At 61.6% G+C, this 9,728-nt stretch overlaps 1 protein-coding gene across 1 annotated transcript in view; it reads right to left on the bottom strand.

Moving 5' to 3' along the window:
• CLCN7 (chloride voltage-gated channel 7) overlaps positions 1-9,728 on the bottom strand; it is a 23,916-nt gene that overhangs the window by 7,393 nt on the left and 6,795 nt on the right. Inside the window, exons 2-14 of the mRNA XM_077762662.1 lie at positions 6,581-6,652; positions 6,347-6,412; positions 5,863-5,995; positions 5,544-5,653; positions 4,917-4,997; positions 4,057-4,119; positions 3,854-3,937; positions 3,142-3,235; positions 2,902-2,966; positions 2,329-2,445; positions 1,652-1,706; positions 1,153-1,213; positions 490-628 (exon numbers count right to left, since the gene is read on the bottom strand). Of these exons, the coding sequence (XP_077618788.1) occupies positions 490-628; positions 1,153-1,213; positions 1,652-1,706; positions 2,329-2,445; positions 2,902-2,966; positions 3,142-3,235; positions 3,854-3,937; positions 4,057-4,119; positions 4,917-4,997; positions 5,544-5,653; positions 5,863-5,995; positions 6,347-6,412; positions 6,581-6,652 (1,140 nt within the window). The remainder of the gene's footprint in view (positions 1-489; positions 629-1,152; positions 1,214-1,651; positions 1,707-2,328; positions 2,446-2,901; positions 2,967-3,141; positions 3,236-3,853; positions 3,938-4,056; positions 4,120-4,916; positions 4,998-5,543; positions 5,654-5,862; positions 5,996-6,346; positions 6,413-6,580; positions 6,653-9,728) is intronic.

The following is a 9,728-nucleotide window of genomic DNA, read 5'->3' as shown; positions in this document are numbered from 1 at the left end:
TAGCCCCCCCCACCCCCACCCCCACTGCAGGCCACTCCCTGGTGCCTCCCCAGCCCCAGGCCACCACCAATCTGCTGTCTCCGTGGCTCTGTCCGTCCTGGAGGTTTCACATATGGGGCATCACACACCACACGGGCCTTTGCGCCTGACTTCTCTCCAGTGTGTTTTTGAGGTCCCTCCACGCTGTCCCGTGTGTCAGCCTCCCCCCCCCCCCCCACAAATTCATGGCCAAATAAACCCATTTACGGCAAACTGTTGTGCCAGACACTTGGGCTGTGGCCGTGCCGCAGCGACAACGCGGACGGGTGTCTGTGCTTCTCAGGTCCACACCCACGAGGCCCCGCTTCGGAAGTCCCTGCGTGGCCCCCGCGGGCTGGCGTTCCGGAGGAGGACCGGGTTGACCCCGTCTGACAGAACGCCGCGCCCTGAAGCCCCCGCGAGCCCCGAGTCCGGCTGCACGAGGCCCTGCTGAGGAGCCTGGGCCCCTACCTGGAGGGGGTAGGACACGGAGCTGCCCTGCAGGGGCTGGCAGTCCCGCGAGGAGTAGATCAGCACGAAGGCGACGGTGGCTGTGACGGCAGCCACCAGCATGGCCTCGATCACCTGAAGGCAGGGCCGGTGGATGTACCTGCAGCAGACAGCGGGATGCACAGGGCCTCGACAACGGGAGCCCGAGGCCCAGGAGAGCCGTCGCGGGACACCTCGGGGCGACAGCGGGCTACGCCGGGTCATCTCCCGGACGCTCCGCAGCCACACTTTGAGTCCGGGCAAGACGACAGGAAGGATAGCGCGCTTCCTCGAGCCCCGGCCCCACCCCAACGTGTCAGGAAACCCGGGAGCTCCCAGAACCGCCCCGCAGCTCTGCGGGCCCGCGGTGCCCGGGGTCGAGACACCCGGATGGACCAGGCCGAGGCCAAGGCGAGCGGCTGGGAGGAGCTCGACCCCAGGGCCCCTGCTGGCCTGCAGCCAAGCCCAGCCTCGCCAGCGCCTGGCTAGCACTGCCTGTCCCCTCCCGTATAATCCCTCACAGAAGGACACACGTCGGCACACGGCTTTCCGAGTGCCCCGGGGCACAGGGCCCACAACATGTCCCTCTTCAAAGGCCCCAGAGCCACACTGGTCAATTTGAGGCACAAAGCAGAGATTTCTCACCTGATTCGAAACATCGTCAGCCAGTAATTCAAGGCATTGAACACGGCCCCAAGGATACCACCTACAACCAGGAAGGGAGAGCACGTAAGGGACACGGGGGAGCAGCAGAGGCACCGGAAGGGGGCGGGGTGTGCGTGTGCGTGTGCGTGCACCCTGGCAGACGCACTGGCTTGTTTCTCAGAGGCTTTGCTTTCCTTCCAGGGAAAGATTTTTCAGAGCAGGAAACGCCACCCACAGCTTATTCTACTTCCTTGCAGACCCAAACCCCCAAACCCAGGGGCTTCTCTGGTGGAGAGGTAAAGCTCGGTCTTCAGGGTGTGGGCTCCCTCCCGGAGGCGAGTGCACAGGGCAGGGCGCAGCAGGATCCTGGGGGTGGGGGGCTGCACTCCGCTGCGGCCACCTCAAAGCTGGGCTGGGCCTGGGCTCTGGCAGACCTTGACCCCACAGGAAGGCGCCCGCCACCATCTGGGGAGGGCAGGAAGCACGGGCCGGCTCTTACCCACCACGCCCATGGCGATGAAGATGGGGATCTCGTGGATCGTGTACACCATCGTCTGCACAGGGGAGAGAACGAGCACCCCATGAGCCCCCTCCAGGTAGATGCTGGCACGGATGTGGCCCACAGTGCGCTCGTGAGCACGGGGGCCCCAGCACTTGCACGCAGAGCCATGGGGGTCCCACGGGACAGAAACGTCGGGTGTTCTGAGCAGATCAGTAAATGACACTCCCACTAAGGCTTTCGCCTGCTGCTGCTCTGGGTCTCCGTCCAGCTGAAGGCGGGGACGTGCCGAGCTTTTGCCAAACGGCGGTCCGAGGGGCACAAGCGAGGAAGCGCCCTGGATCCTGGGAACTCGTCCCGTGGCCCTGAGCTACCCAGGGCCTCCTCTGCGTCCACATGCGCGGCCCCTCCTGGGAATCGCGACTCAGCGCACTTGTCCGCAGTCCAAAGACTGCCAGGACGCCCCCGGGAGAGCCCGCCGGGTGTAAGGCGTCCTGACCTGACCAACAGGCCACGCGGGTGCTTTCCTCACACCCCCGACCACCGCACTCAGCTTCACCGTGCGGCTAAAACCAACTGCTTCCCAAAAGTCCACATTCCCAGGATGAACCATAAGTAAATGATCTTGGCCCCACGCTGAGAAAGAATCAAAAAGAACACGAGAGCACATTTATTACCTCTGTGTCAAATCTTCCAAAATTGATAAGCCCCGGGCTGGACAGGTCCCACACGTTGCCGTGGTAGATGCTCAGGACAAAGTTCAGGGTGAACGTGGAGATCATGGAAGCAAAGAACTGCAGGCAGAGCACGAGGCCTCAGATCCAAGCCCGGCAGCCAGAGCCCCGAGGCTGGGGGGCTGGGCAGGGCCTTGCCGTCACTGAGGAGGTGCCTGGACACCCTCCCAAGGCGGCCATCGTGGCTGGGTGAGTGGCTCACAGCCTCGTGTGGATGAGTGTTGGGGCCACACCGGTGATGGAGCCGAGGGACGAGGTGTGCGGGATCTGGGGGTCCTGACAAGCGGGAGAACAGGGTGCAAACAAGGCCCGTGGCTGACGGCGGACGGCCAGCGGCTCAGGTCAAGTGACGGGCAGGGCCGAGCATAACAGACCCACAGAGCACACGGCTCCAGCACCGCGACACGGAAGCCTCAGGGGCCGTCTCCCCTGGAGCTGGGGCCCAGCCAGGCAGCAGAGGCCAGGGACCGGCACTGCCTGACGTCGGTGAGGGAGCAGCCCCGTGCAGACACTTACTATCCTCCACGTCAAGAACTGGTTCCAGAAGGAGGCCCCCTCCTCCAAGCTGAACAGGACCCCACCTGGAAGGCAAGCAGCCCAGCACTGCCGTGCTCACCCAGACCCCAGGGGGTCCCGCGAGACCCCAGGGCCCTGAGACCGTGCCCACCCTCACCCCGAGCCGGGTCTGCAGATGCCAAGACTCCCCCTCCGCACAGCGGGCATGGTGGCCTCCCCGGTACAGGCCGTCCTCCTCACCCACGGGGGCTCCAAATGCAGCGGACACTCCGGCCGCGGCTCCTGCCGAGACGAAGTCCCGCTTCTCCGTGTCTCTGCGGAAGTACTCGAAGATCTGCAGCAGGGAGAGACGGGGCGGAGGGGCTCAGCTAGCCTCCCCGAGGGCACCGCACCTAGACGGCGCCGAGGGCAGCCAGAGGCCACGAGCCAGGGCCCGACGGGAGAGGGAAGCAGGGAGCAGGGGACGCGAAGGCGTCCCTGGACAGCCATCGACTTGCATTCACACAGATCACAGAGCTGCCGAGGTGACACACGCTGAACGCGCCCCTGCACACCAATACTGCGAGAGGGGACCGGAGACACCCATTCGCAGCGACGACGACAAGTCAGTCGGCCTAAGAGACATGCGAGAGACTCGAAACCGCACCGAAAACCATGAACAAACAAACTGAAAACATGTGGACTTAAAAATAGAAGCGTCTCCTGCTGAAAAAAAACCAATGTCGGAATCCGCACGTCAACTCAGCGTGCTACCCTTCACAACGTGGTGCTTTCAGGGGAAACGTGACAAAATCGCTCTGAAACAGATCCCGGAATTAAGCCTCTTCAACACGTCCACGAGTCACTCATGCCTCCGGGTCCCGCCTGCCTTGGGGACGGTGGCGGGGGCCCCAGGTCCAGGCGGAGCCTCCCGGGCAGGCCTGGTCGCCCATGTCAGGAGCAGAGGACTCACCTTGAAATCTCTCTTCAGCGACGTTGACCTCCCCTGGGAAACCCCGGCGGCGATCACAGAGCCCGAGTGAATCATCGGCCCCTCCTGGAAGCATGGCACAGCCGCCCTCAGACAAGCGTGGCTCCAGAGAGGACACCCTGGCCTCGGGGCGCAAGCTGAGTGCAGGGGCCTCGGGCTGGGGCGGCGCCACACCCGCTCCTTACCTTTCCCACTGCCAGGCCACCCACCACGGACAGGATCACTCCAGACACCTTGATCACGAGGGTCTAGAACACAAGGGAAGATATGTTGAGTCTGATTAAAGGCCACGCAGTCTGATTAAAATCCTGTGCAGAGCTGCAAACACGAAGCGACCCCAAGTACATGTCCAGCCCCGGCCCCACGAGAAGGCCGGCGGGGAGGCCTGCACACCACAGCGTACTCGTGTGTCCTGGGAGCAGGCGGCAGCGGGTGTGGTTCCCCTGGGCAAGCCCACGTGCATTCTTCTGCTGGCCACCTGCCAGGGACGCCGCCCACTGCCCGGCTACCAGTGCGGGCGCAACAGGGCAGAGGCCGCTCCTGGCGGCTCCGAGGAGGTGTCGCCCCAGCGCACAGCTGCCGCCCCCAGGAGCACCCCTCTCTCCGGACGGCGTGGGATACCTCTGACTGAGGCAGGCCGACCAGACACCTGGAAATGACCATGGAGGAACCACGCTCCTGACCCCCCCAACCTCCTCAGAAATGGGGTTTCAAGAACACTCAGCATGACAAACGCTAAGGACAATTTTAAGAACAAGAAAAGCGTCTCAGCAAGCGTAGCCCCCACTCTAACGTACCCGCGTGCAGAACTCAGGACACTGCCGTGACCCTGACAGATGCCCCGTTTCAGCTTTTGTGCAGGACTTAAAATGCGTAAGAGAAAGCGTCACCGCCTCCCAAAGCAGATGACGTGGAACCTGTGCGCATGCTCGCGGCAGCACACTGAGTACATTTGGGCGAGTCCCCGAGTGCGGCGGGCAGGCCGGGAGCTCCCGACCCCGTGGAGGACCCCCCCAGAGCGCCTGCTCCCAGCCTCAGACCTCACCTTGAGCCGGACCACGTGCGGGATCTTTACCCCGTTGAGGAAGCACTTGATCTGGGGGATCCCGCTGCCAGCGGCAACTGGCTACAAGCAGACAGAGGCCAGTTCTCAGCTAGGGGTGAGGCGCCACGGCTGCCACCGGGCCCAGAGGACACGGCCCCACGGGGCCCCACGTGCGGGATAGCCGTCCATGAAGGGCTTCCTGCTCCTCCCCCAGGCAATGACCGCTGGGGTCAGCAGACCATGAGAGGGGTCGGGGAGGGAGAGGAACGGAGGGCCTAGGTCCCCAGGAGGCCACGAGGGGTGGGGGACGCAACAGGACAGACAGGAGACAGGCCACACCCCAGCTGAGGGCAGAGGGCAGGGGTGCCACTGCACGGCACCCCAGATAGAAGCTTCTGGATGCTACACCCCATAACAAGGGAGAAGCAGAGGAGGAGGTGGAGGAAGACAAGCTTCTGAGAGAAGCGGGGGACGCTCCCACCCGGGCCAGCCCCACTGTCCTCGCCGCGCGGGGCAGGAATGGCACCCTGGGGCCGGGGGTGACTGGACGTTCAACGCCTGCGCCGGAGGCCCCGGCAGCATGGCCACGCCATTTGGCGCCCCGGCTGCGGCCTCCAGCGGCCCTACCTCCACAAAGGCGACGATTGCGGAGCCCACGAGCACGAACGCGGAGTTGAGCGTGGCCCACAGCAAAAGCGAGAAGGACAGCCCACCCCGCTCCGTGAACTTGTCGATGTCTGGGGCTCGTCAAGGAAGAGAACTCCCTGCTCAGCCCAGCCTCCGGAGCCCTGAGCACCAGGGGCAGTGCGCCGACCGGACTTATCACAGCCCAGCCGTGACAAAGGCCAGCGCGCAGCCACCCCTCCCCACGATGGCACACACGTGGGGCTCCCCACCTTCGCCGCCGGTGGACCCTCCTGTGCTGGGGACCGTGGACAAAGGATACTGTCCTTGACGACCTTGTACTTCAGGCCGGCCACGTTCTCCACCACGATGTCAATGAAGCAGGCCACGAGGCCTGTGAGGATCCCGATCATGGCGCAGATGACCCAGCGCTTCATCTCCACCGTCCGGAAGGCCTGTGGGGGAGGACGCCCGTCAGAAGCGGCTGCGCCGGGGAGGCCCCCACTCACAGGCCACCACCCCGAACAGCAGGCCGTGTGCGGGACCCCACATCCTGGGAGGCGGCCTCTGGTCAACATCTCCGAGGCGGTGGGCCTTCCCAACTGATACAATCAGCAGCCGACACCTTGGGCGCCTGGGCGGAGGCGGCCTCTGTCATCAACATGACATAGCCACACCCCTGCGGGGTCCCGTACTGGCGCCTCTTGCAGAAAAAGGAATGGAGGCTTTAGGATGTGAGGCTGGAGGACGGCGGTCAGGGTGGGAGCAGCACCAGGGCGGCGGTGCGGGCGCCCTTGCACACTCACCGTGTGGTTGATCCGTCGCTCCTCTTCCAGGAAGAGCTGGTTCTCGCTGTTGTCGTAGTCCAGGCTCTGCAGGGCGGCAGACACCACGCCTGACCCCGTGCTCCAGAGTCACAGGNAGGGGGCGGGCCCAGGGACTGCAGGGGGCGGGCCCAGGGACTGCAGGGGGCGGGCCCAGGGACTGCAGGGGGCGGGCCCAGGGACTGCAGGGGGCGGGCCCAGGGGAAGGAGGCCCACCTCGTACTTGAGGGACAGGAGCTTCTCATTGTGAGGGATCTCCTTGGGGAGCGGCTGAGGGGGCTCCAGGTCCTGCAGAGGAGACGCAGGACCACAAACTTGACAACCCAGCACGTCTAAGAAGAAACCACGGGGCGGGGAGGGGGGGGTGCCTGGGTGGCAGTCAGTTAAACGTCCAACTTCGGCTCAGGTCATGATCTTGTGGTTTGTGGGTTCGAGCCCCGCGTCGGGCTCTGTGCTGACAGCTCAGAGCCTGGAGTTGCTTCGGATCCTGTGTCTCCCTCTCTCTCTGCCCCTCCCCTGCTTGTTGTCCTCTCTTGATCTCTCAAAAACAAACATTATTAAAAATTTTTTCTTAAGATAGAAAGCACAAATGAGAAGGGAAGGTGACACATGCCCATCCGTTCCATGAAGCCAGCAGTCTCTGGACCCTAAAGCCAGACGAGGGTGCTACAAGACAGGAGAGCACAGGTCCCTGAGAATGCAGACGCCGAGTCCCGGACAAGGAACCGGCACACTGGGCCCGTCGGCTCCCCGGCCAGGGCCGGTTTATCCCAGGGACGCAAGGCTGGCCTCCAAAAATCGAGTAACGTCATGTTTGTGGAACCACGGAAAAGACACTATTGGTCTGTGTCCCAGGGGCTGGCACCCAGCTCTGAAATCCCGTGGCCTCTCTGCAGGGTGAGTTTTCTGTGTGCTAGAGAGACAGACGGGGGGCCGGTGCCAGAAAGACCGAGGCTGATAAGAGTGGGAACTCCCTGCTCCACTCCCAGAACTCTGACCTCTGGCAAGGGGGTGGGCGGTACGGGCTGGAGACCTCTGGGCAGGTGAATGGACACGAGGAGGTGCCGGGAGGGTGGCACCCCTGGGCAGGGCCTGGGGGCTCCAAGCCCCTTCCCTGTCCTTTGCGCTGTGCCTCTTCCCTCGTTTCTGAGAGTCACATCCTTGACAATGGACCAGTAAACGTGAGCGAGGGTTTCCCTGAGTTCTGGGAGCCGTTCTAGCCAATTATGGAGCCCAAGGGGGGGGCGTGAGAACCCTGACTTAGAACCGGTGGACCAGAAGTACAGGTGACAGCCTGGATTTGTGACTGGCGTCGGAAGGGGGTGGTCTTGTGGCGCTGGGCCCTCAGCCCGGGGGTCCGTGCTGACACCCAGTGAGAGCGTCAGAACTGAGGTGTAGGACACGGTCGGCATTCGCAGAGAACAAGAGACCTGTCTGGCGCGGAAAAGCCACACACTCAGGTCGGAGGCGCTGTGAGTGAAACCGCTTCAGCGCCGCTTCAACAGGATAAAGGACAAAATGCACATGGTACCTCAGTAAATTCAGAAAAAGCATCTAATAAAAATGCAATGCTCCTTTGTGACAAAAATACGTCACAGAGTAAGAGAAAGGGCCCCCCTCGACCCCGTCAAGACGTCAGTCACCAGCCTTGATGGTGAAGGACTGAAGCTTCTCCCGGAAGGTCAGGAAAAGACAAGGACGGTCACTTCCGCTCGACACCACCCCGGAGGCTCCGCCAGGGCCGTCAGGCCGCAAGAGACAAAAGGCACCAGAAGCGGGAAGGAAGAAATGAAACTCTATTTGCAGATGACATATTTTGTATACACAAAATCTCAAAAACAAACAAACCCTAAAAAAGTACTAAAACCAGTGATGCGTTCAGTAAGATTTCTGAAAGGTACGGGATGCGTACGCAAACATCAAATACGTCTCTAGCTGCCTGCGATGAAGCACCAAAAATAAAATTAAGAAGATTCTACTTACGCTGTCACCAAAAATACAATAAATGAAATGAAATTTGTCCCCTTAAATATGTTTCACGGAAGAAGCATAAGACGCGTGTGCTGAAAGCACGACACGCTATTGGGGGAGGCTGGAGATCGGAACGTGTGGATCGGCACACTGTGCTCAGAGCTCAGAGGACTAAGCACTAAGGAGGAGCGAGTCTCGAGCCGCCCCGGCCAGCATCCTCAAAGACACTGACACGCTTAAAACCCACACGGAAACGCAAGGGGTCGCCAGCAGCCAAAATGACCCTGAAAAAGGAGAAGCAAGTTGGAGGACACTCACTTCCTAGTTTCAAACTCACACAAGCGCTGCAGTCCACCGGACAGTGCGGCTGCGGCACCAGGACACACACAGGTGTTGGTGGAGACGAGGGAGCCCAGAGCCTCATGTGCACCGCTGGCTTGTGCACATGGTGCCGAGACAGCTCGGGAGGGAAAGGGGATTTTCTGAGAAATGGTCCTGGGGAACTGAACTCCCACACGCAGAAGACTGAAGCTGTACCCTCACCTTCCATCTGACAAAATCAGTCAAAAATAGACTCAAGACCTAAAAGTACAGAACTCTCGAGGCACCTGGGTAGCTCAGTGGGTTGCACACAGATCTCAGCTCGGGTCATAATCCCGGGTTGTGGGATCAAACCCCAAGTCGGGCTCCATGTGGACGGTGAGGAGCCTGCTGGAGATTCTCTCTCTCTCTCTCTCTCTCTGCCTCTCCTCCACTCATATGCGTGTGCATGTGGGCACTCTCTCTCTCTTCCCCAAAACAAAATCTTTAAATCATAGAACGCTCAGAAGAAAACACAGGAGAAAATCTTCATGACCTTGGACTAGGCAGCGGCTCCTCAGATAAGGCAGCAAAAGCACAATGACAACAAATACAATCAACTGGAATTCATAAAAATTAAAGAATTCCTGTAAACCAATAATTAAAACACAAACAGCCCGATAAATACGGCAGGGAGTGGGAACAGACACCTCTGCAGAGAAGACACGGATGGCCACTGCCAGCCACCACCAGCTGGCACAGAAACACAGGTCGGGACCACGAGACGCAGAGGAGGAACGCAAAGGCAAGTCTGGGCGCCGGGCGGGCTCAGGGAACACCGGCACCTGCCGGACAGCCAGCAACGGGGGCAGGAGACCAGGACGTCACACCGTCCGAAAGGTCCTCGCCCCTGAGATCCCTGTCCCCAGGGGCCACATCCAGCCCACTGGAGGCCCCTCTCCCCCGTGGGGTGCTGGGTCCCCTGGCCTTTCCCCAGCTGTCCCACGCTCCCACAGGACACGCTGCACTCGCCATCTGCCCTCTGCTAGGTGGCACCTCCACAGGAGGAAGGGGTGGGTGGGGAGAGGTGAAC

The sequence above is a fragment of the Crocuta crocuta genome, unplaced genomic scaffold, assembly GCF_008692635.1.
Source record: "Crocuta crocuta isolate KB4526 unplaced genomic scaffold, BGI_CrCroc_1.0 scaffold234, whole genome shotgun sequence".
NCBI classification, from domain to species: domain Eukaryota; kingdom Metazoa; phylum Chordata; class Mammalia; order Carnivora; family Hyaenidae; genus Crocuta; species Crocuta crocuta.
This window is presented reverse-complemented; position numbering and strand designations above follow the sequence as displayed.